The 25,395-nt window shown below is 54.1% G+C and overlaps 1 protein-coding gene across 3 annotated transcripts in view; it reads right to left on the bottom strand.

Moving 5' to 3' along the window:
* The window catches only part of ADCY1 (adenylate cyclase 1), a 125,781-nt gene that overhangs the window by 35,420 nt on the left and 64,966 nt on the right, over positions 1-25,395 (bottom strand). For 2 of the 3 annotated variants that reach the window (XR_007479120.1, XM_012537851.3), the window contains exons 6-11: positions 24,337-24,495; positions 19,524-19,665; positions 17,090-17,245; positions 4,571-4,765; positions 4,320-4,417; positions 3,353-3,437 (exon numbers count right to left, since the gene is read on the bottom strand). Coding sequence is in view for 2 of the 3 variants with exons in the window: in XM_012537851.3 (XP_012393305.2) it covers positions 3,353-3,437; positions 4,320-4,417; positions 4,571-4,765; positions 17,090-17,245; positions 19,524-19,665; positions 24,337-24,495 (835 nt within the window). In the remaining variant the exon portion in view is untranslated. Of the gene's footprint in view, positions 1-3,352; positions 3,438-4,319; positions 4,418-4,570; positions 4,766-11,947; positions 12,052-17,089; positions 17,246-19,523; positions 19,666-24,336; positions 24,496-25,395 lie in introns of those variants that run through there. The other variant, XM_049714660.1, reaches the window with a different exon arrangement.

The following is a 25,395-nucleotide window of genomic DNA, read 5'->3' as shown; positions in this document are numbered from 1 at the left end:
GAGCTGGCTCTTCCGTTACCTGCAAAATAACATTGTTTAAGGCCGCCCCTGGATCACCCAATGGTGAAGAGCTGTGACGGCCAGCCTCGGGGTACTGAGACCCTCTTCACTCCATGCTAACTGCCTGATCCTACGAACGCATTTGATTGAATGCACAAGAGTTAAAATACCTCTCTGGAAATTAATGACAATCACAAGAACCCGCCTGGAGTTGGGGCTTGTTTGCTGGGAGCAACTAGAGGGGTAGGAACACAGCCATGATAAGAAGGGCTGTCTGTTCATTTTAAGACTGCTGGCCGCCTTTTTTACAGTTAATTTGGGTCAACTTATCAGTTCTTGAGCAAAAAAACAAATATACAGGCACACACACACAGACACACACACACACATCTCCACAGACCTAAAAACAGCATGAAAAGTAGTTTGTCATAATACAGAAAAAAGGTAGCTGATCTGACATAAACAATGGAAAATTCCCCCAGAACGTGACCCACAATTAGTCAAAGGTGACCCAGGGGGTTGTCTATCGTTGCCACATCCTCAGAGCATGCTGTCACTGTCTCACGAAGGGAATCTGCAGCAATGGCCAGGCTGAGCGCCCGGGACCCCACGGCCAGACGGGGATTCACAGCCTGAGCTGAATTTCACAAAGGACCCCAACAGTGTGACAAGGTCGCGAGGCAAGGGGATGCAGAGCAAGGCCCTGCCCTGTGCTCTGCAGAGAAGCAGAGCCATGGAGCGTGCTGTGACCAGGGCGCGACACACGGAAGAAACCGCGGCCGCGCCAGATGGCCGGCGAAAGGAGGGGTGACCGCCCGGCACCGTGGAAGGTCAGTCCTAATGCGGGCGACACTCTGCCGGAGCCGCGTGGCTGCAGAGTCTCAACGACCTAGGCAAAGGCGACAACTCCACAACCGCAGCCTTCTCCACTCAGCCCTGCCTCTGCGCTCTCGTCTTATTCTCCGCCCATGCGTGTTGAGGGCCCAGAGAAGCACAGGGCGTGGCCAGAGACCACGTGCTCCCATGGGGGCGGGGCTTCAGAGGCTTCTGACCAGGCATCAAACCTGGCATCAGCCTTTGGCTAAGATCAAGTGTAGTAAGAACTGCGTTTTACACTACGGCACACAGGTACACACAACTGAAGCAAACTTCCGGGAAACCCTGACTACAGTTGATGTAGGATGGCATTTTCATTCATTCCTATTCCACTCCTTTTGTTCACATCTCACAAAAACCTAAAAAAACCAAAAAACCACACATAAAAACAAGCAAAAAAACCCCCAATTTCACATCCCCCCAGAGAGTTGCAATTTGAAGTTTAAAAAATATGACTTACCCTATGCTAAATACATGAACTCAACCCCACACAGATGCACTGCAGAAGCCACTGGGGCTGAGGTAGAAAAGGATGCGTCACGGGGACGGCGGGGCACTCTCAGGGGCTAGCAGAGCCCTCGAGTTTGTCCCCGGAGGGTCACTGTCCTCTGCTGAGGCTCCGTCTCCCTCCCCAAGGAGGGAAAACCTACAGGTTTTCTAACTTCCCAGGCACTGTCCATTCATCAACGACGTCCAGTGTAAGCGGAATCTCACCACCACTGCAGACCTCCTCCCTGCCTTCCCCACCCCCTGCAGGCGGCTCGCGGGGTCTACGGTGGGCCGGGCCAGGGGCACGGTGGGCAGGGCACTGTTCCTCCCCGGAGGCCAGCCCCGCCAGGGCCGTAGAGAGGGCAGGAAGCCCAAGGCAGGAACCCCACCTCCTGAGCGGTACCTTCGCTCGGGACCACGAAGGGGTGACTGGGACGACGGACAGAAAAGTGAGGCTGAAATACGGGAAGAATGTGTGCCAGGCCCTGCTCCCAGTACATCATGAATATCAGCTCCAGTCCCCGTCCCTGTCACGGACGGAGACACTGAGGCCCTCGCGCTGGCAGCCCCTAGCAATGGAGCTGCCACACCGGCTGCATGCCCTGGCTGTGGCCGCTTCTACGTCACAGAGGAAGGCACTCTGCCCAGTTGACTCCCAGGCCTTCTCGGGGATGTTCAGCTGCAATGGACCCTCCCGCCTGCATGCACAGCCGTGACCACTCACGTCTCCCCATCTCAGCACGTGCTGGCCTCTGCGGGATGACCCTGCCTCCGCTGCCTGTCCCCACCCTCCCCAGCCAGAGCCTGCCTGCTGTCTGGCCCCTCCTGTCGCCTGGCGCTCAGTCTTCTGCACAAGCCCCATGGTGAGCTCAGAGCCCGGTGCAGGGCCTGCGAAGGGGAGTGTGCGAGTGTGTAAACTGGCCCCTGAACTGGCGCGCACTGGCCGGGCGACCTGCAGCTGCCTGCTGCCAGGACCATGCACGCTGCACCCCGCTGCTTCCTGACCATCGCTCTGAGCGGACCCATGAAGCAATGGGTCAAAATCGCACACCTAGAAAAAATGCTCAAGCCCATGGGGGAGGGCGAGGAGGGGGGTGTGGGTGGAAAGAAAGGGGCTGGGGGAGCCAGGGTCACCTCCTCCAGGAAAACTGTCCACCAGGTGCACAGATTCTGAACACGGGGGATGAATGGGACGGGCTAAGAAATCAGCATCCACTTGCCATGCTTTCACTTGAAATTAGGTGAATAAAGCAACCTTATTTGAAGTGGGAAATTCCAGTTTACCAAACCAGACGCCACTCCATCATGAAATCAAAGAGCTGGGAACGTGGTTTGAATAAATAGCATTTTTTCTTACTCAACAAGTTACCTATGAATAATAAAAAATGTAAATAAATAAAACTAGAGCCGATCTTCTCAAGAAGTAGCTGTTTTCCACAACTGTGCAAAAATAACCCTGGGTCGGTCAGACGTGACACGTGGGGGTCTAGTGGGGACAGGGGACATTTGAAAATGAAGGTTCAGGATGTGAGAGAGGCGTGCGGGACCAGGACAGAGCCCTCTTCCAGGAGCCATGGGCGACACGGGGCCATGCACTCAGCCCTGGCTCCAAGGCCAATGAAGCATCCTCGAGAGTGTGGCCGCACCAGGCTAGGACGGGAACCCACGACGAGCCACAGGACGCTCCATCCGCAGAGAAGAGCGTCACACCTTGTGTTCGTTTATCCAGTCACTACCAATCACCCACCCTTGCGTCCATGGGGCACCTTCCCAGAACCCCAAACTGCACCTGGCATATCATGACGGGCTTCATGAACTCCCAATACGCGGACAGCTCTTTCCGCCTGCCACTACCCCACCTGTCCTGCCAACAGGGCAGGCAGAAGCCATGCACCTACCTGTCCAGGTGACGTGCAGGTGCAAGACACACACACACTGGTACCTGGACTAGGTAACGAGCAGGTAGAGAACACAAGCACACATATACCTGGACCCGGGTGATGTGTAGATACAGGACACAGGCCACCAGGAAGCAGATGCAGAACACCAGCAGGAGGAGGACGGCCACGCTCCTAGGACAGAAGACACGTGGGCACTGCAGGTTGGGCCGGGCGAGGTGTGCCCGAGAAATGCCTGGGAACCCACCCTTCCTCCCCTGCCTCACCCAGTCGCTGGCCCCCGGGAAGGAACAGCGGTCTCTGGGGACTTGTCCATGCTGGCTCTCTTCTAGGGGAGGAGCCCTTCCTGTGTCCACCCCAACTTCTAAGCCCCCCAGGGTCTCTCTAGTCCTGGGAGTGCCTGAGAGATGCTTCCCCTATGCAGGAAGGGCTGGGGTTGCACAGACTTGGCTGCGGGGTACCACCCTCTTACTGGGCGTCAACTGGGAAGGGTTTTTCTAGGAAAAGATGTATCCCCACATAGGGCCATGCAGATGGCCACTGTGTGTCCACAGGGTCCTGGGGTGGGGTGGGGGGGGCTTCCATGTACTTTCTGGAAACTCACAGAATTGCTCCACTCGGGACAATGACTAAATGTTATCAAAATCATTATGCTTTTGTTCCTTTCCAAAGCCTACTTTTCCTCATTTTAACGTTTCTGAAAATGAGAAGCACCTAGACACCAGGGTGCCCATTTGGTGCCCTGTTTGTCTCCTGCTGCAGACGCTGTCATGAGGTCAGTGGCGCATGTGGCGTGGACAGAGTCACTGAAAATATACGGTGTCTGAGAACTGAGCACATTTAAAATTAAAAACTGCGAGTGAGCGTTCCACACGTTTGCCATCAGGCGTGCTCAGCTAGTTCCTCCGGTAAATGGAGAACTGGTGTGTGGCTCAGGCCGTCCCCAAAGGCCAGGGCACCACAGGAGTGTGACCGCGGGAGTCGAACCTGAACTTGAAAAGAAAAGGACTCCTGGTGACCTTCTCCTCTGACTGATGGACCCAGAACAGTACTTACTGCGGGATTATTAGAAGGTAGACAAGGCCGAATAAGGCGGCCAGGATGAGGGCCAGAATGACGGCGCTGGTGAAATACTCGTCCTGAAGCTGGTGATACTAGAAGACACAGAAAAGGACCGTCAGCTGCCCAGCTTCCTGGAGACGCCAAGGTCTTCCCGAGGGCGCCAGGGATGCCTAGAACTACAGCGAGAAGGGCCACCCACGTTCACTCCCAGCCCCCCCAGAGCCCCCCCCCGCCCCGGCACTCACCTTTCGCTCTCGCTCAGCCTGCTTGTACTTCAGGGTGAAGAAGTTCAGGTCCGCCATCTCCAGCTCCATCTGGCGGGCTTCCAGGAGGCGGCTGATGTACCTGTTGACGCGTGTCCCAGGGGTGGTGTGGACAACATTTGTAGAGAAAGACGAGCGGTTTCTGAGTTTTTCTGAGGCTGTTCTCAATGCCCTCCGCTGCCCGTCACGGAAAGAAAGGAAGGGATAGTGTCAAATTCTCCACTTATTAAAGAAAAGAGCTCTTATGCTCCCTCCTCCTGGGTCCTCGCCCACTGCAGAGTCTGGGGGGCCGGGTTTGGGGATCTGAGATGCAATCTCGCCTCAGCCACCTGCTGGCAGCAAGATCCCAGGTGAGTTATCTCATCCTTGGTGTTGTAAGTGGGGTTACATGGCACCTGTGCGGTGGTACCATGTGGAGGGTTAAGGGACCCCGCTCACGTGCAGTGGACAATGCCCAGCACAAAGCAATGAAACTGGTTCTTTGAAAATGTCAATAAAATCAACAGATATCTAGCAAGCATGACAAAGAAAAAGAAAGAAAGACACTAACAAATTCAGGAAAGAAATATAATTTTACTACAGACCCTGGAGACATCAAGAGGATATAAGGAAATACTATGAACAATAGTTCACATATAAATTTGACAACTTAGATCAATTACCTACTCCTTGAAACATACAAACTACCAGAACTCACCCAACAGGAAAGATAACTAGAAAAGCCCTATAATGGCTAAAGAAATTTACTTCATAATTTTAAAATTCATGCAAAAGTAGTCTCCAGGCTGAGATGGTTTCACCGTGAATTCTACCAAACATTTAAATAAGAATTAACATCAATTTTATATAATCTCTTCCAGAAAATAGAAGTCAACACTTCCCAAATCACTTTATAAAGTCAGTATTAGGGGCTTCCCTGGTGGCACAGTGGTTAAGAATCCACCTGCCAGTGCCAGGGACACGGGTTCAAGCCCTGGTCCAGGAAGATCCCACATGCCCGTGCGCCACAACTACTGAGCCTGCGCTCTAGAGCCTGCAAACCACAACTACTGAGCCCACATGCCACAACTACTGAAGCCCACACCCCTAGAGCCCATGCTCCGCGACAAGAGAAGCTGCCGCAATGAGAAGCCCGCACACCGCAACAAAGAGTAGTCCTGGCTCGCTGCAACTACAGAAGGCCCACGGGCAGCAATGAAGACCCAACGCAGCCAAAAATAAATACAAATAAAATAAATAAATTTATATAAATAATAAAGTCAGTATTATACTGATACCAAAACCAGACTAAGACAGTATTAAAAAAAGGAAAACCACTTTTGAGGTCACATCCCTCATGAATATTGATGCAAAAATCCTTAGCAAAACATTAGCAAATAGGATTCAGCAATATATAAGTAGAGGCCTACACCATGACCTTTACTAGATATGCAAGGCTGTTTAAATATTTGAACCTCCATGCAATCCATCGTATTAACACCATATTAACCAGCACATGGAAAACCTCATGGTCACATCAACTGATACAGAAAAAATCCTTTGACAAAATTCAATATCCACTCATGATAAAAATGATCAGAAAACTAGGAATGGAGGGGAACTTCCCCAACTTGATGAAGCACATCTCCAGAACACCTACAGCTAACATCACACTCAAAGGTAAAAGGTTTTCCCTCTACCATCTGCATGCAGTAAGGCAGAGATTTCTGGCTCACCCTCACCTTGAATACAATACAGTGTCCCCAACCAGTGCCATAAGGCAAGGAAGGCAAATCAAAGGAAAACAGATTGGAAAGAAAGAAATGAAACTGTCCCTATTTGCAGACATGATAGAAACAGACATGATAGTCTACACAGAAAACCCCAGTGGGAGGAAAAAAAATCCTAGAACAAATAAGTGAGTTCCACAAGGTCATAGGATAAAAGATAAACATAAAAAATCAACCATATTTCTTTATACTAGCTATGAGCGTTTGAAGACCAAAACTAAAATACTGTACCATTTATAATCACTGAGAAAATGAAATACTAGGTGTAAATCTAACAACACATACAGAACTTGTATGCTGAAGACTACACAATGCCAGTGAAAGAAATCAAAGAAGATCTCAATAAATGGACAGACATACCATGCTCATGGATAAGAAGACTCAACATAGTGAAAATGTCAATCCTCCCCGCACTGTCAATTCCTGTCAAATCCTAGCAGGATATTCTTTTTTTTTGTAGCTAGACAAGCTTATTCTAAATATTAAATGGAATAGCAAAGGGATTAGAATAGCTCATTTTTCTTAAAAAGAATAAAGTGAGAGGAATTGCTCTACTGATTTTAAGACTCACTATATAACTATATCAATCAAGACAATATGGTTTTGGCAGAAGGACAGACACATAGATCAATGGCACAGAACAGAGAGCCAGAAATAGCTTCACACAAGTATGGTCAACTGATTTTTGACAAAAGTGCAAAAGCAATTCAATGGTAGAAGCAAAGCTTTTAAACAAATAGTGCTGGAACCATTGGAGATCCATTAGCAAAAAAAATGAACTTAACTCAAACCTCACACTTTATAAAAAGAATTAACTCAGAATGGATCATATTACAAAACATGAAAATATAAAATCCAGTTAGAAAGCAGACAATAGACACAAGGGGCATTTCACCAAAGAAGAGAACATACAAAGAGCTCCCTGGAGGCCTAGTGGTTAGGATTCTGGGCTTTCATCAGGGAACTGAGATCCCACAAGCTGGGCAGCGTGGCCAAAAAAACACATGGATAGAAATATAAGCACTCGCTTTTCGATCAATATTAAAGCATAGCATTTTATATGAGGGATTAAATCTTGAAATACATAAACACATATTTTTATTTCTTTTTTTTTTTTTTTTTTGCAGTACACGGGCCTCTCACTGTTGTGGCCTCTCCCGTTGCGGAGCACAGGCTCCGGACGCGCAGGCTCAGCGGCCATGGCTCACGGGCCCAGCCGCTCCACGGCATGTGGGATCTTCCCGGACCAGGGCACGAACCCGCATCCCCTGCATTGGCAGGCGGACTCTCAACCACTGCGCCACCAGGGAAGCCCTTTTTTATTTCTTTTTAAAAGTGGATTAGATGTCATTCCCTTGCAGAGCTAGCCTGTATCTACTTTACAGTATGAAGTATCTCTTTAATTTCATAACTAATACTTTGTATTTTAGTTTTTCTTACTCCCCTCAAATTTGGGGGGACATGAAAGTAGCTTTGTGAGGACCATTTGGAAATTTACTGTCACAATTCTCCCCTGTGCTTTGTTTGTTGTATCTTTGCACACGTGTAAAGATCTGTAGATGAAATGCTGTACAGACAGTTTGGCTGAAAACATAAAAGCTCACCAGCCAGCAGAGGGGAATAATAAATCAGTGATATTAAAATCTTCTTACAATGTCAGAAAGATAAAAGTCAGAATAAAGACTCTTTCCATTGAGAGAACGCTCCTAGATCAGTATGCAGCTAGAAATTTTAATAGGGAACATGCATCTTTTGGTAATAAAAGTTGTTAAGAACAAAAAAGCACACACACAAAAAAGAAAATAAGCACTTGAAAAGACGTTTGACATCGTTAGCCATCAGGGAAATACAAAATAAAATCACAAGGAGATATCACCGCACACTTATTAGAACAATAATATATTTTAAAAAAAGTGATGACAGGACCAAGCGCTGGCAAGGATGCAGAGAGACTGGATCACGCATATGTTGCTGATGGGAATGTGAAATGGTACAGTCACTCTGGAAGACAGTTTGCTGGTTTCTTAAAAAAACAAAACAAAAAGCAAAACCAAATATGACCCATCAATGGCACACCTCGGCATCGATCCAAAAATAATGAAAATTTATGTCCACGTAAAAAATCTGTACCTTATAGTAGTTTTATTTGTAATAGTCAAAATTGGACACAACCAAAATGCCCTTCAACAGGTGAGTGGTTAAACAAAGGTGATCCATTCCAACCCAGCATACCAGCCAGCCACGGAAAGGAAGGAGCTATTGATCCCAGCAACAACGTGGAAGGACCCAAGCATAGAGCTGAGCATAAGAAAGGCCAAGTTCAAAGGGTCACACACTGTGTGATTCCGTTTATACAACATTCTCAAGTGACAGTTATAGGGATGGAGAACAGATTAGTGGGATCCAGGGTTAAGGATGGCTGTGAGGAGGGAGAAGGTGTGACCACGAGCGGGGCGAGACCTTGGTGGTGATGGAAATGTTCTGTATCACTGCCACTAAGAAAGCGACTGGGTCTCAATCCACACCAGCACATTTCCATGGACCCACCGATGTCAGGGTCTCAGATGCAAGTGCGTGGCAGAGACTGCTGGCAGTCTCCCCGACATTCATACCCCCTTGGTCACAGAACCCAAGTTCTATAAAGGCATTGGTCTCAGCCAATGCACTGCCTTTCTCCCCTTCCCCTGTCAGCTTGGTGCAGCTGTGTGGCTGAGTTCCGGCCAATGAGCTATACGCAGAAGTGTTGCTAGGGAGCATCCTCAAGAGGAGAGAGATATGCCTTTTGCCAGCTCTGCCTTGTTTCTGCTGGCTGGAATGCAGATGCAATGACTGGAGCCCCAGCATTTATCTTGGGCCATGAGGTGGCAGAGCAGCCAAGCCAGAATAATGAAAGAGAAAGGGTCTGGTCAAGATGCTTGTGAAGCTACCACATTAGCCTTGAACTGCCTGCTCTCTGGATTTAGTTTATCCATGAGAAAACTCACCTCTATTTTGTTCACGCCACCATGATTGAGGTTTTCTTCACATGCCCTGAAACCCACTCCTCGGAGCACTACCTCCGAAAGCACACATCTCTGAAGCGGCATTCCTGGACGCTATGACCCGTCTGCTCCTCCAATCCCAATCTGCCCTCTACCTGCCATGGGGTGTGGTAGTTACAAGAAGACAGGGTGGTGAACTGGGGGACAGGGAAGATGGGGCATTCCCACAGCATGGAGCTGAAACCCTGGCCTGGGGTAGACTGGGCAGGCATGCACTTCCTGGGGCTGAGCTTGGGCACCCAACTTCCTGAAGCATATGAGCAGCTGAGATCAGTAAAAGTGTCCCCAAGCCTGCAAAGCACAGAGCTGCGTCTCAGGTCTCCTTTCACACCTGACACCCCAGGAAGGCCATGGTTTGAGAAACGGTCTCTGCCCAGCATCAGCCCCTCTGGGGAGCAGGCAGCAGGCGGCTGCTCTGCCCCAGGTCTTACCCAGTCCCCTCACATATCCAGCTCCCCACAGGGCCCAATGAGCGGCCTGCCATCCACCCTCATCTACTGAAGGGACAGGGACAGCCCAGGGGCTTGATGCTATCACTTCATAGACGACTTTCTAGAAATGACTCATCAGCCTAAGAACTGGCGGCTTTTCTCCACCCTTTTCCACAAAGAATTCCTTGTTTGAACCTCTCCCAGAGCAGGGGCAGGGGCCAGGCTCATGCCTCCCAAGGGGCGTCCTCATCAGGGGGTATCCACCGTCTCCTTGAATCAGCTGCAAAGTTCTCTCCTTCCTCTTCTCTGCAAGAGTCCGTATATGAGGGGGCACTAGAACTCCTTCAATGACCAGGAGAACCCACCGTCAGAGCCGTACGGGCTGGGAGTTTCCTCCTGGGAAGCAATTTAGTAAGACTTGAGTTCCTAACAGACAAAGGAGTATTCACATTTCCACTTTTGCCTGGGTCTTTTTGCCCTTTTGAGTTTTACCAGGAATTTGTCCATTTCATCTAAACTGTGAAGTGGGCTGTCAAGTTGCCACCTTACCTTCAACTATGAACGTGTTAGGATCTACACGATGCCCCCTTGCTCCCCGGGGGACAATGGTAATGGTTGTGTTGGCTGGATCGTCATGGATGACAGCTCGGGGTTTAATCCACTTCAAGGACATGGGCTGTCGGGGAGCAAGGAAGAGCAGAACCTCTTACTGGAACCCACTGGAGTTTTGACAGACAAGGGCCAGCATAAGGGCTGAACCAAAACTGGCCAGGAGGGGAGGCAGCAGCTGAAAGCACAGAGCTCTCGAGCGGGGCCATGAGGGAGGGCTCCGTCGGGTGATCTCAGACGAGAAATCCTACGAGCCCCTGGAAACCGTCCTGAGGCGTGAAGTCTTTCCTGAGGCCTAAGCAACGAGAACACCGTGCCCAGATCCAGCTCAGCAAGTGTCTCTGCTCTGTCCAGCAGCTTTCCGGATGCCAGTGCAGGTTGTTCCCAGGTGGGCAGACCTGGCCTGGGTCTCGACCACGGTAAGTGACCTTCAGCTCAGAAGGTAAGTGGCCAATGGCGACTGTGCTCTGGTCTGGTTTGTCTGGGGCTGATGGACATATAGATCCACCTCAGGTCAGCCTGTCACCTCAGGGGTCAGAGTGTCCTCTTGCGACAACTAAAAGCCAGTGACAAAAGAGTGGCACACACATCACTGTGGTGACAGAGAGGGGAGCCAACCGCTGTCCCTTGCAGTGCTTATACCTGGGGCATCCTGATTCGGTGGGGACAGAAAGCAAGTAAAAAGCTATTAGATGTTAAAGAAACCTTGCAGGAGCCTGTAATACCATTTACCCTGTAAGAGTCAGAGAAGAAAAGCCACCAGAATGATCATCTCAATAGATACCGAACACTATTTGCTAAAATTCAATATCTACTTCTCATTTTAACAAGTGCAAACACTCACTCACAGGGCTACTTTCTTGAGATCATTGGGCACCCATTACTAGTTCTTACCAAAAGCATCACAATTAATAAGAAAACTCTATTTGTTTTAACTAATTAAAGCCAGAATAAAAAAAAAGAATGCCACTCATCACTATCATTGAATAAAGGATGTAAAAAAAGAAACAAAAATTATCACTATTTAAAAGTGATACCACTGTATATCAAGGAAACCCAAGGGAAGTAAAAAAGTTATTACAATCAGTTTCAATAAGTATGGACCAAACATAAGCTAGAATTTGATCTTCATCAAATTCAAGCAGAAATGGTGGAAACTATGTTTCTAAAATATTCCGAGCCATCTTTAAAACAAAAACTGGGAAACAGGGTAGGAAAGGCCCTCTGCAGACCTTGAAACAGATCAGGAAGGGAGACGCGGCATGAAGCAATGAACAATGCTTAAACTGTGCTGAGGCCGTGCTGGGGAAGCTGTCACAAGAGTGAGTGCGGAAAACATGGAGAGAACAATTTGGCAACAGCGATCACAAATTAAAATACATGCACCATTTAACGCAGTGATTTCACTACAAAGAAGTTACTCCAGGCTATCCTTGTAAAGTTCACTAAGATGTATAAAAAGTTTTTTTTATTTAAGGATGTTCTCAGCACCGATGGCCAAGAGAAGAAATCTGGAAATCATGTTCCCACGCATCAGCAAGGCACCGGGAAACAAGTCTGTCTGCAGGTGGAGGCCCCCTGGTATGAAACTCCAGGATCTCCAAGGTCTGTCACTGAGTGAAAAGACAGGGCGTTGGGACAGTTAAATAGGTCAAGTCTTATTGGCATTAACCTTCTAGCACATAGCCAGGTTTTTCTGGGGGGGAAGAAAAAACACAAAATGGTAAACAGTTCGGGGGATTGGACTTTCTGTATCACGGGTACATGTTACTTTTGTATTTTAAAATAAATATGCTTAGGTAATTTTAAATCTGAAGAGAAGGAGAGAGGCGGCATTTTTTAAAAGGGGAGAGAGAACTGGAAGCCTCCTGGTGTACACTCTGGAAGGGGCAAATCTACTGGCAGTATTAGGGGACTCCATAGAGAGCGTCTCCCCACGCTGGCCGGGGAGGGGGAGGCTTGGCTCCCACCTGCTGCTATAGGTAATACTGGTGCTACAATCTCTAACCAGCTACACACCCACGCTCGCAGATACTCAACTCAGAGAAATCCATTTTACAAAATGATCAGAGATGTAAGTGCACTTTCGTGAGCAAAAAAATGCTGTGAATCATTGACTTTGCTTAAAAAAAAAACCAAAAAAAACAATAAAAGCAGAAATGACCTAAATATCAATGGAAGTCGAGTGGAAGTTGAGTAAGTAAACGGTCTCTCCCTAGGCTGGAAATCTACACAATGATTAGAGAACCCTATTTTTGAGGAAGAGTCAATAATATAAAGAAACCCTTATGATACACTGGCAAGTGAAAAAAAAGTAACAAACAGCAAACTGATTGTATATCATCCCATCAATTCTATGTAGAAATTTATAAATATACACACATCTAAGAAGCTAGAAGGACGAAAATGTTGACGATAGGTTGGTTGAGGGTGATCGGATTGTAGATGAATGCTTTTCATCTTCTTTGTGCATTTTTGTATTTTTCTATATTTTCCACAATAAATTTCTTTTATAATCAGAAAGGAATACTGAAGGAAGAAACAGACAAGCGTAAGCATGCGGGGGTTGGATTTACTGGAGAGAAGTACCTTGGACGTGAAGTACCCTAAAGCTGTGCTGGAGCCCTGACACCAAACCCCGAAGCCCAGGTCCCTGGCCGGAGGTGCGTGCACGGTATCGCCACCTAGCGGCCGATTCGCCCTGGGCTCCCACACCGCTGACCCAGGAGAGGCTAGGAACACGGGAACTCCAGGTGCACTGTGGTCTGAGGCTGACCACGTACATCTGAGTCACCCCCCAGAACCTGGGACACAATGTCTCACAAACTCGGCACATAGGCACAGGCGACAGTGGAACCCACTGCCCTGATCCCGCCGGCTTCCCCAGCTCCATCTCCAAGGCCCCCTCGGTCAGGCTCAAGGTGCGGATAAAGTAAACGGAAGACAGGAACAGGAACGATGAGGCAGACCTCATCCTAAAGCAGATGCAGGATCTGAGACCCGCCGGGGAGAACGGCTGCAGGGCAGGGGCTGCTCTGCTCGGGGGTCACCGGACGGGGCACTCATGTCATCCTCCCCAAATGTCCCCACTGGTGGCCGGCCCCGCCCGTGCACAGCCTCTCCACCCCATTGTTCCAGGACCACCATGGACCCCCCCTCAGGCCGCCTGCCCTGTCTTCATCCTCTGATGCCCCCCCCCCCCCACGGTGCCAGCCCTCTACCTTCCCCATCCTCGTTTTCACTAATCGCGGGGGGCAGGTGGCAATGAAAGGGCACAGAGCAGGGCAGCAGAGGCCCGGGCTCCCAGCTCGGCTCCCAGCCTGCGGCACCTGCCCATGGAGGCTCTCTGTCTCCCCAGCAGGGGAGCTGCCTGGGCCCATAGAGGCTGCCCAGGGGGCATCGAGGCCGGAATCGGGCGCCCTGCGGACGAGGGGTCAGAGTCTGGAGGAGGCGGCGTGACGGAGAGAGAAGCGGGCTGGGTGCAGAGGGCGCCTGAGAGCAGAGCGCAGGCCTGGGCTGCGGTCTCCTCCGTTGGAGCCAGCCAGGCAGTGGCGGAGGTGTCCCAAGCACCAGAGATGTTGGGTGTGTCGGAGAGGGGCATGGGGACCCTGAGCACACAGGGTAGACCCGCGGGAGACTGCGGGGACAGGGCGCCAAGGACGAAACCCAGGACACCACCACGCATGCTCCCAAGGGAGGCGGGAGGGCTGCAAAGCTGGGGAGGTGAGAGGCTCGGGGGACGAGGAGTCCAGGAATCCAACCGTGACTCCTGACGCTGGAAGAAAAGGAAGGAAGGGGCTTCCCTGGTGGCGCCGTGGTTGAGAGTCCGCCTGCCGACGCGGGGGACACGGGTTCGTGCCCTGGCCGGGGAAGATCCCATATGCCGTGGAGCGGCTGGGCCCGTGAGCCATGGCCCCTGAGCCTGCGCGTCCGGAGCCTGTGCTCTGCTATGGGAGGGGCCACGGCGGTGAGAGGCCCGCGTACCGCAAAAAAAAAAAAAAAAAAAAAGAAAAGAAAAGGAGGGAGGGAAGGGGCCCTGCACACAGCAGGTCTGCCTCCCCCAACCCCTGGGATGGGAGGGACGGGAGGAGCTGCACAGCTCCTGTCCTGGGCGTTGAGCCCAGGTGTGCGATTCCTCCCCAACCGAAGGAGCCATGGCTGGGGCGGGGGTGTTACTGGCGCTCTGTGGTCCGAGTGCGAACACCAAGGAGCCACCGGCCCCAGCGAAGGAGAGGCTGATGTTAGCTGTGCAGGCTCATCAGACACAGTCTGAATCCAGGGGTCATAGGCTCCTTTCACAGGTCAGCAGGCTCTGGCCTGGAAAAGCCTTATTAACCCCACCACCCTGGGCAATCCAGCAGGAATGACGCGTCCCCTCCCCTCTCCGCACCCCAAGCCCCCTGAGGAGTCCTGGGGACACCAGCCCTTGCCTCAGGCTCCAGGATGACGGCTCTGCGCTGCCCAGGCTTCAACTAAAATTTGATTTTTCATTCGTTGTAGATTCTTTTGGATTAATTTGATTTTTTAAAATATTGCACTATTACTTATCCTGATACTGAGGGGTTTTTGGTGTTTTGTTTTATAAATTCATTTATTTTATTTATTTATCTTTGGCTGTGTTGGGTCTTCGCTGCGGTGCGCAGGCTTCTCGTTGCGGTGCCTCTTCTTGTTGCGGAGCACGGGCTCTAGGCACACGGGCTTCAGAAGTTGTGGCACGTGGGCTCAGTGGTTGTGGCTCGCGGGCTCTAGAGCGCAGGCTCAGTCGTTGTGGCGCACGGGCTTAGGCGCTCCGCGGCATGTGGGATCTTCCCGGACCAGGGCTCGAACCCGTGTCCCCTGCATTGGCAGACAGATTCTTAACCGCTGCGCCACCAGGGAAGCACATCCTGATACTGAGTTTTGGACGCATATTTAAATTGTGCACCTCGTAACCCTCCCCCAGTCCCATCCCTGGGGGGGCGGGGTCAAGTTGAATCAAGGGGGTTGGGGCAGGGGTAGTGCGGGAAGAAGACAGAGATTAAATCAGGGTTTCTACCTTGGCAATCTGGCTAACAAGAAAGCCTGAGAGTTCTCCTGTTACAAATTCTGGGTAGATATATTAACTCATACATACTTTGAAATGTACAACTAAGCTGGCAAGAAAGTAAGGAAAATGACCAGAGGCCAGAAGCGTCAGGACAGTAGGAATGCAGGCCAGGGAATGGTACCATCAAGCTTTCATGGGGCTCACAGAAATCCAGGGGCCCAAGCAAGATGGGCAGTGAGGTCAAAGCCCTCCAGCTGAACCCCAGACCCTGAGAGGCTCCGTCAGCAAACACCAACCAGGAGAGACCACGCAGTGGGGTCGGTCTAAGACAGCTGGCCTTAGACCTAGCTGCGTACCACCTGGGACATCTAAAAACCACAAGCCAGGCATTTAGCCTCCTGCAAGGCCAGTAGAGGAAAGGCCCATCTTCTTGAGGGAATTCACCAGCAACAGAGCTCTTAGGCATCTCCAGATAAAGTTTTCCCAAACAAGAGCTCATCATCAAAATCACAAGAAAATCCCTCTAGAATAAGGCACCACGAGCGAGAGTCAGCAGGATTTTGCTTCCTCCTGAAAAGCCACTAAAACTGTGATGAGGGAATTCCTTTTAAAGGCATAAAACCCACACGGAGGAGAAAATGAGAGTGCAGAAGCGGCAATGCAATCTCGGGAAACAGGCAATCGGTCACGGATGTGCAGACCCAAGAACACAGGTGATAGTGAAAGTCAGAATGTTCAGGAGGTACAGCCGTCAGTGCAGGGGCTGGAGGGCCAATGACAAGAGGACGCGGGGAGGACGCTCAAAGCTGCTGACGAAGTGGCGGAGCACAGGCTTCACCCCAGGCTGCCGGGACGCGGCCCTCCTGCCCCAGAGGACCGGGGTCTTCCCTGGGGGGGGAAGGGATCAGGGTCTCTGGCCCCGGGTTACAGACAGTATGCCTGTGTGGTTGAAGCAGACACTAAGGATCCCCCCGCCAGCCACAATGCTGCCTCCGCTCAGCTCCAGGCTTTCACCCCAGGCCTCGCCCCATCCCAGCAGACTAAAGACCAAGGTGACTCTGACCAACCCAAGAAGAAAGACGGAAAATCCTGCACCCAGGTCACCTGCAGGAACACCCACAAAAGGAACCTCCGTCAGGTGCTGGAGGCTATGCACCCCGAATTAGAGGGACTTAACCCAGGAAGGAGCGGCCTCTGATATGAGAGCCAGAGAGGGAGGGAGGGGATGGCCAGAGATGCTCTCCATGGAGGTGAAGGGCAAGGCTGGGGTGACACCACGTTGAGGCTCTCGGGGTGCAGACAGAGGAGGTCGGGGGCTCCGGAACCAGCGATACAATATCTGACACGTACAGATATCCTGAGGACAGATTTAAACAACGGCTGGGGGACTGTGGCTTGAATTTACCGATAAATCCATGGAATGCCAAGTTGCAAAAAAAAACCCACAACGTAATGAAAAGTGTTTTGCAGGAAAGCAAAAGCAACCCAGCTCTGAACAGCATTTACAAGACTGTGTGAGGTGAAGGGCGAGGGCTAATGGAGGCGACCGCAGCAGGACTGCACTGGGAGGACAGACACACAGGGACTCCCTGCGGGGCCGGCACACGGGGGTGGGGCCCGCCTACCTTGTCGTCGTCCTCGCAGGTCATGACATTGGAGAAAGGGATCTCAGCCTTGAACATCTTCCGGCAGTGCATGAGCTGCACCAGCAGGTAGCACACGGTCTTGAACTTCATCCTCTTGGCCGGTTTTATATCTGAGAGAATCAGCCCTGGAAATATCTGTGTGGACGTGCAGCAAAGAGAAACGCTGTGAGCCGACACACACGTCCTACCTCTTGGGCGGGGAGCACGAACTTAACGGGGCAGGGAGATCACAGGCCACTTGCTGAGGACCTACGGCTCACCAGACCCAGCAGAGAACAGAACCGGCAACCCAGTCCCAAAACACGCAGGTCTCAACTACGTCCAATGCCTCTGAAACGAGAGCGATGCCCGAATCCCGGGGCAGATGCATGGACATCACCCAGCTGGGGCAGTACCACCCTGATGAGTGTCACCCACTGGCCCCCGGGGTCCCTCCTGCAGACCTACCCTTCTGCCTTTCACCTTCTTCTCTCTCCTCCTCCACCCAAACTTCTCCCAAGGGGCTGCTCCTTGTACAGACCTCGCCATCCTTCCCACCCTCAAACCGCAGCCATGGCTGACGCTGTTGTTTAATTCTGTATGACGGGTGGGGCGGCATCCACTCATGGCACCAAGGCTCCCTCCTCTGACTCACAACCTCCTGCATCCCAGCAGCACCTCGCAGGCCTTCCTCCTTGGTGCCCTGCCCTCTGCTCCTATGTCCCCAGGTTGACCCCAGCTGGTCACCCAAACCTCTCACACCTGCCCTTCCCTCACACACTCACTCCCCTTCTCCAGAAGTCAGCTCACCCTGCCCTGCCTGTCCTGCCCTGAGCCCCATTTCTCTCCCCTGGCCAGTGCCACACCCATCCCCAGCTCCCACATCACATGGGTGCCACCGCATCCTGGCCTGGAGAGCACTGGCCCGTGGATGCACCAGGACAGCGAGACCCGAAGCTCTCCCTGACCTGCTTGTATCCTGAATAAGTACTGTGGCCACCTGTGTCCTGTGCACCTCACCTGTGTCCCGTGCCCCTCACCTGTGTCCCGCGTCCCTCACCTCAGCCCTATGCCCCTCACCTGAGCCCTGCACCCCTCACCTGAGTCCTGTGCCCCTCACCTGAGTCCTGTACCCCTCACCTGAGCCCTGCACCCCTCACCTGAGTCCTGTGCCCCTCACCTGAGTCCTGCGCCCCTCAGCTGAGCCCTGTACTCCTCACCTGAGTCTTACGCCCCTCACCTGAGTCCTGCGTCCCTCACCTGAGCCCTGTACCCCTCACCTGAGTCTTGCACTCCTCACCTGTGTCCTGCGCCCCTCACCTGAGTCCTGCGTCCCTCACCTGAGCACTGCACTCCTCACCTGTGTCCTGCGCCCCTCACCTGAGTCCTGCGCCCCTCAGCTGAGCCCTGTACTCCTCACCTGAGTCTTACGCCCCTCACCTGAGTCCTGCATCCCTCACCTGAGCCCTGTACTCCTCACCTGAGTCTTACGCCCCTCACCTGAGTCCTACACCCCTCACCTGAGTCCTGCGCCCCTCACCTGAGTCCTGCGCCCCTCACCTGAGTCCTGCACTCCTCACCTGAGCCCTGTACCCCTCACCTGAGTCTTGCGCTCCTCAACTGTGTCCTGTGCCTCTCACCTGAGTCCTCTGTCCCTCACCTGAGTCCTGCGCCCCTCACCTGAGTCCTGCGTCCCTCACCTGAGTCCTGTGCCCCTCACCTGAGTCCTGCGTCCCTCACCTGAGCCCTGCACCCCTCACCTGAGTCCTGTGCCTCTCAGCTGAGCCCTGTACTCCTCACCTGAGTCTTACGCCCCTCACCTGAGTCCTGCGTCCCTCACCTGAGTCCTGCGCCCCTCACCTGAGCCCTGTACCCCTCACCTGAGTCTTGCGCTCCTCACCTGTGTCCTGTGCCTCTCACCTGAGTCCTGTGTCCCTCACCTGAGTCCTGTGCCCCTCACCTGAGTCCTGCGTCACTCATCTGAGCCCTGTGCCCCTCACCTGAGCCCCGGAAGTGGCTCGGTCACCCTCAATCGTGTCCAGATCACTTTCCCAGGACAGAGTGACCTTCAGTGCTCACACAGGATGGTCACGAGCCTTCCTGTGTGCACAGCACCCCTCGATTCATAGCGCACCCCATCCCTGACCTCCTGCAGAGGGTTCTCAAACCTGATTTGCAGGAGAGTTAGTGAAGGCCCAGGGAAGTGCGGTAGGACTCAGGATGGCCCAGCCCTCGAGGACCCCAGGGCCCTGACTCCAAGCTCCATCCCCTCCCCTCCCCCACAGCCCTCCCCTCACGGGCAACAGGCCAGGCCCAGGACACAAGGTCAGCGGGGACACCCTCCCATGTGCGCAGAGCTCAGGGCCTGAGAAGCAGCGATCTGGAGCTATGAGTCCTTAAGAAGGCTCCGCACAGGACCCCTTCTGGAGCCCACCTTTCGCCGATGGGAGGGCACGATGAAAAAGGTCTCGATGTTGTGAGTTTTCAGAAAACTGTTCCTCTCGTGTCCATGGCCCGGCTCCACCTCATAGTCACCATTCAGGCACGCCAGGGTGGTCTTTGTGATGTGAACCTTCCTACGGAAAAGGAGGCGGAGGTTTGGACGGAGCCTCCCCTGCGGGGCCGCAGCTGGTCTGGGCGGCATCCGGGCGATGCTCTGCGGGGTCCTGGCAGAGCTCTGGAAGGAACACTCAGATTCCCTGGGGCATACGCACAGGAGGACTGACAGGTGGGATGGGGCAGGGGAGGGACCCCAGGAGAGAGGGGGAAGTGTGCAAAGGAGGGCCAAGAACAGGGAGGGCTGCAGGCAGAGGGGATAAGGAGCCAGAGGGACACAAGAGGAACTGAAGGGGACAAAGGAAGCAAGTGTCAGAGGACACAGAAAGGACGATGAGGGAAGGAGAGGGGGGCAAGGTGAGGGGAGAAGCCAAACCCCCAGGGCGGGAGGACCCCAGCCCGACATCAGGCCCACACTGTCCCCACACAAAGTGGGCGGGTGGGAACAGAGCCGTGTGCGTGGCAGTCACGCCCACCCCAGTGAGTTTTCTGGTGAGAGAAGGAGAAATCCTCTGTTAGCATAACCTGAGCAAAACCTAGTCCCCACATAACCTAGACACGTGGCCTGAGCTTCCGGCCCTTAGCAAGGCCTGAGCACTGGGGCTTAGGGAGAAACACAAACTCCCCAGCATGCAAAACACTCCCTGCAAAAACCTGAGCCCTCACGTCCCCAAACAGTCTCCTGAGTTCCTCAGTCGGGGAGGGGGAGACACATGCAGGGCACTGAGGCAGGAGTGAGCATCCCCCCACTGCTGGCCCTGAGGGCACCTGGGACACTGTCACCCCATCAGCCTGGCCCTGAACTGCAAACGGCATCAACGGTCTCCAGAAATGCACGCACATCCACTCATTCACTCACTGGTCCCCCTCCCTCCTTTCCTTCCTCCCTTCCTTCCACCACAGAGAGGGACGGCACAGTCCTGTCACTGAGCTGAGGGGCCAATAGGGAGACAGAAACATCAGCGACCGCTCTCAGCGCAGGGCATCTCAGGCTCTGGAAAAGAGGAGGGGTCTCGGGTGCAGGTTGCCCCAAAAGCACATGGTGGGAATGGACAGCACCCAGGCTCTCAGCCTGGGCTGGGGAGAAACTGGAGGCCTGGCTGGTCCTGAGCAGCAAGGGCACTAAAGGGGATAGGGCCACCTCACTTCCAAGTGCTGCCCACCTCTCACGGGGCGATCCCTCACCCAGCACAGGTGGTGGGAGTGAAGACAGCCACGCTAGCTCGCCTGCCCTGGAGACGGAGGGTGGGGACGCCCAGTGTCTGCCATCCCTAAGGCCTGTAGCACCAGAGCCCAGTTATTGATGAGACTGTCTTGTCCAAGACAATAGGGGTGGGGAGATGTGGGACCTGGGGCGGAGGGGGCTCCACCATACCCTGGAGCTGGGTGGGGTACGCAGGTGACCCCAATCATGGTTCCTACCTGAGGGCCCCTGGGGTGGGGGGCGCGGGTAGGCCATTTGCTCAGGACCCAATTTCACTTGCTTCCAGGCAGCCTGGAACATGCATCCAGCACTTCAGTTTGGGGCTGACCAGGAGCCGTCTGCGCTTCAGGGCAGCAGAGGGCTGTGTGGTCTCCTGCCACTAAGAAGCTGGAGGCCGTCTCCATGCAAGAAGCAGACAGGTGCCCCATCCCTCCCTGACCTTGGCCTCTCCAAGGCAACCACTCAGGGTGTACGGCCTTGGGAAGGAGTCCATGAATCAAGTCCCAGGGGTCCCAGCGTGAGATGCTGGGGTAAAGACACAGCAGTGATTCATTCCTCCCATCTGTCCGCCCGTCCATCTGTCTGTCTGACCAGCCACACTCCCTGAATACCCAATGAATAGAAGACAAGTGCTTGCAGAATGGATGGATGGAGGATGGATGGGTGGATGGAGGAAGTATGGAGGATGGATGAGTGGATAGGTGGGTGGATGAAGAAAGCAAAAGAAGGACCAAGGGGGAAGGGGGAGCGATGGGCTGGGAGTTTGGGATTAGCAGATGCTAACTATTATATAGAGAATGGATCAACAACAGGGTCTTATGCACAGAACAGGGAACTATATTCAATATCCTGTGATAAACCATAATGGAAAAGAATATGAAAAAGAACGTATTGATATATATATATGCGTGTAACTGAATCACTTCGCTGTGCAGTAGAAATTAACACAACATTGTGAACCAACTATACTTCAATAAAATAAAATTTTTTAAAAGAATGAAGGCATCACATTAAGAATAGTGCTAGAAAGAGCAAACCTAGAGAGGCAGAGTGAGGAAACCCTGAGAAGCTCCAGGGCGGACACCGTCTCCAGGGGCCTCTCGGAAGGTTACTGGAAAAGCCCCATCACACACATTCGCCCCCTGCCCCGCTGCAAGGGCAAGGCAGGACCGCGAGGGGTGCACGCACCATGTGTGCCAGGCCCCTAGAGGCACTGGGGAGGGTGGCTCAGCAGCCCCTGGTCCCCACTCACAGAGCAGCTTTCCAGCAGCCCCTCCCAGGCCAGCTTCCTTCCCCTCCTCCCCCTGCCCTGCGGGGAGAGTCGCAATGCTGTCTCCCTGGGAGCCAGGCACTCACGCTTTGACCCTCGTGTGCCCTAAACCCTCTGCTGAGGCCACCGCTGGCTGCACACACCTGATCTGGTGTCCAGTCCTCATTTTGCAGCACTGAACGCAGCTGACGGCTCTCCCTCCTCCCCGGCCCTCCTCCCGGCTGCCCGCACTCCCTCTCACCACCCCACCCTCCCCTGCCCCTCTTCCTGTCTCGCGCTCCCCTCCTCTCAGGAGCTCTCAGGCTCGGACCTTCATCATCTTCCCTCCTCCTTGCACCTCCTCCTGGCGCTCCGTGCACAGTGCCAGGGTCTCAGTGCCCCCAAGGGCCTGTGAGCGCCCCAGACCCCCGCCCAGCTCCGAACTGACCTCAGTGCCCAGGAGACCCAGGCTGACAGGTGATAAAGGCACCTCCCCCCGGCCCCGTGTCGTGCTCCCCTCTCTGCATCCCCCCGGTGGCCCCCCAAGAACGTGAACCCCACCGGGGCCGAGGGCTTTGTCTTCGCTGCCGACATCACCCTCCCCCGTCCTGGAAAAGCCAGGTGCTCTGTAAACACTGTGCTCCTGAGGTGGGTGTCTCCGAAAGGGGGAGTGGAGGGGAGGAGGGAAGAAAGAAGCAAAGCAGAGAGCAGGGCAGGCAGGATGCACGCCCCCCACCATGGGGCTGGTAAGTAGAGTGGAAGGAGGGAAGCTACCGGTCAGCCGGAACTTGAAAGACGCCCTGGCCAGGTGAGGGGGCTGCGGAGCGGGGTCCCTGGCGGTGGGAAGTCCGTGTGCTTGTCTGCACGGCAGGCGGAACGCTGAAAGACCTCAGTGGGCAGGGGCGGAGGGAAGTGGGCGGCTCCTGGCGCCACCTGGCCGGCCAGGGGGCTGGACTTTGTGCAGGACAGCGGGGCTGCAGGCGGGCAGCTGCTGGGACTCACTCTGGCGCCCAGAGGGCGAGGGGTAGGCGCAGTGAGAAGGTGTCCCCCCCCACCAAGACCCTGCTCTGAAGGGTGGAGAACAGGAGGAGTGGAGGGGTGCTGGAAGGACGGGGCCCTGGAGGAAGGAGGGGTCGGTGGCCAAGAGGGTCCCCCCAGGCGGACGCTCAGAGGCAGCCCAGGTCACAGATGACAGTGCCGCGATTTTTGAGCTCGCTTAGAAATGCCGCGGCCACTCCCGTGGCAGGCTTAGCGTGGATCCAGGCTCGTTGGATTCTAATCTCCGGGCCTGCTGCTTCCTGGAGCCCCGTAAGCCTTCCTTTCCTGCAATTTCAAAGCTGCTCTCCAGAGCCAGTGGCCTCGGATGTCACTCACTGGTCCCTCGGCTGAGCTCAGGGCCTTGGCACAAGGAAAGGTGTCACCTGTTTCCGCCACCTCCCCCAAAAAGTCAGGCCAGGAGGGAGGGGGGAAGATGCGGCCCAGAGGACACCAGGTCTCTAGGGTGAGAACAGGACAGCTGGGGACAAGCAGCCAGGGCCAGAGGGGCCCTGAGGCCCCGCAGGGCGGAGGACACAGAGCTTTGCCCTGAGGTTCGTAAGACAGAAGCAGACATGCGTGTGCAGAAGTCTAACACTCAGCTCTAGCCCCTGGGAACCGCAGCTGGGCCCTGCAGCAGCTGCGAGCACGGCCTGCCAACCCCTCGAAGAGGCGGAAATCGGGAGGGTGGGACCATGGGAGTGTGCCTCAGAGCCCCCTCTTCTGCAGTCACATCGTCCCCCTGCTGCCCACCGTTCGTGGAGGGCGGGGAGGTCCCGTTCAGTTCTCGGGTTAATGTTTTCACCGTACATGATGCCTTGGCTCTGGGGAATGGTTTGAAGAAAACTAGACCAAAGGAGGCGACTGTAATTAGAAAGCATTAGGAGTGCACGGACCAGTGAGAAATGCACCGTCCTCACTCTAGAAGAAAATCTGTAACTTCCCTAGTGGGGCTCTAAATGCAGAACACTTTCCACTTTAAGTCTGAGAAAGAAAGCAAAAAGAGAAGCGACATTGAGCACGCAGGACAGCTCCGAGCCAGGCAGACCACAGGGGCAGCGTTCAGTCTCCTCCTCCAGGGTCCGCTCGCCCACTCTCTTTGGGGCCTTGGGGGTGGGGCTGGGACAGCCGGGCATTCCCAGATCCCCAGGCAGAAGGTTAAATTAGAATCCCCCGCCCCTACCCTCAGGGTTCCCGATTTACCCAGGCAGGCCGGCGGCTTCCATGACGTTCGCCAGGGTCACGTCGTTGGACCACACGTCGTACTGCCACTTGCGCAGGCCCAGGACCCCGCAGAGGACCCTGCCGGTGTGCAGCCCCACACGCATGTTCAGGTCCACCTCAGTGGCCTCGGCCACGGACCTGCAGCAAACACAGGCAGGGCGTGGGGCTGGGGCCCCGTGGTCTGCTCCCTCAGGGCCAGGAGCACAGGGCGGCGGGAGCATGCGGGGGGCGGGTCTCCTGACCTAGTCAGCCTGACCCCCGAGCTGTGGGCCCTGGTGGGCAGGGGTCACTCCAAGCTGGCTCCCCCCTGCTCCCTTGGCCACTGGCCATCTCACAAGGCATCCCACCTCCCCTATCCCCCTCCCCACCCGGAGCAGCAGCAGAAGAGAAATGAGCCCAGGACCCCGATCCTGCTCTGGGTACCACTGACCTCATCAGGGGTGTTCGTGCCTGCTTGCTAGCCAGGGGCCAGCGTGAGAGCCCCGGGGAACATCGGACAGGGTCCCAGCAGCCCTGGGAACGGTCAAGGTTTGACCCTGAGCTCCCTGAGAGGGTGGGCTGCAGACCCAGCCTGTGGGGAGGCACGAGGCTCCACAAACCTGCCCCGAACAACAGGGGGACCTTGTGGGTTGCGAACTGTGCATCAGTCAGCTCAAGGGAGAAAACAAGACGAAACACGCGGATGCTGAAATCAGACCGCAGGGCCAGCGCACGCGCGCTCCACTGCCCCAGGCGCTCGTGTCTCTGGGCTCCAGCCCCGGCTGAGGAAAGGGTTGGCAGGAAGCCCTGAGGGCCCCAGGAGGGACCACCCTCAGAGGTGGGGGGCAGTGTCACTGGAAGCACGCATCAGAAGAAACAGGAGGTGGTTTTAAAAGTTCCTTTTAAAGGAACGAGGACGCCCTGCATGGTTTCTCCAGCCCCACGAGGCCCACGGTGAAGTGAGATGCAGGAAGTAGGCAAAAGGGCCTGTGATCGCACAGCCAGAGCGCGGGGGACGCACCGCAGCCACGGGGAGGCCCTCTGATGCCACTTTGCTGG

This window comes from Orcinus orca, chromosome 9, assembly GCF_937001465.1.
Source record: "Orcinus orca chromosome 9, mOrcOrc1.1, whole genome shotgun sequence".
In the NCBI taxonomy this organism is placed as follows: Eukaryota; Metazoa; Chordata; class Mammalia; order Artiodactyla; family Delphinidae; genus Orcinus; species Orcinus orca.
Note: the sequence above shows the minus strand (reverse complement) of the source record. Positions and strands in the feature narration are given on the sequence as shown.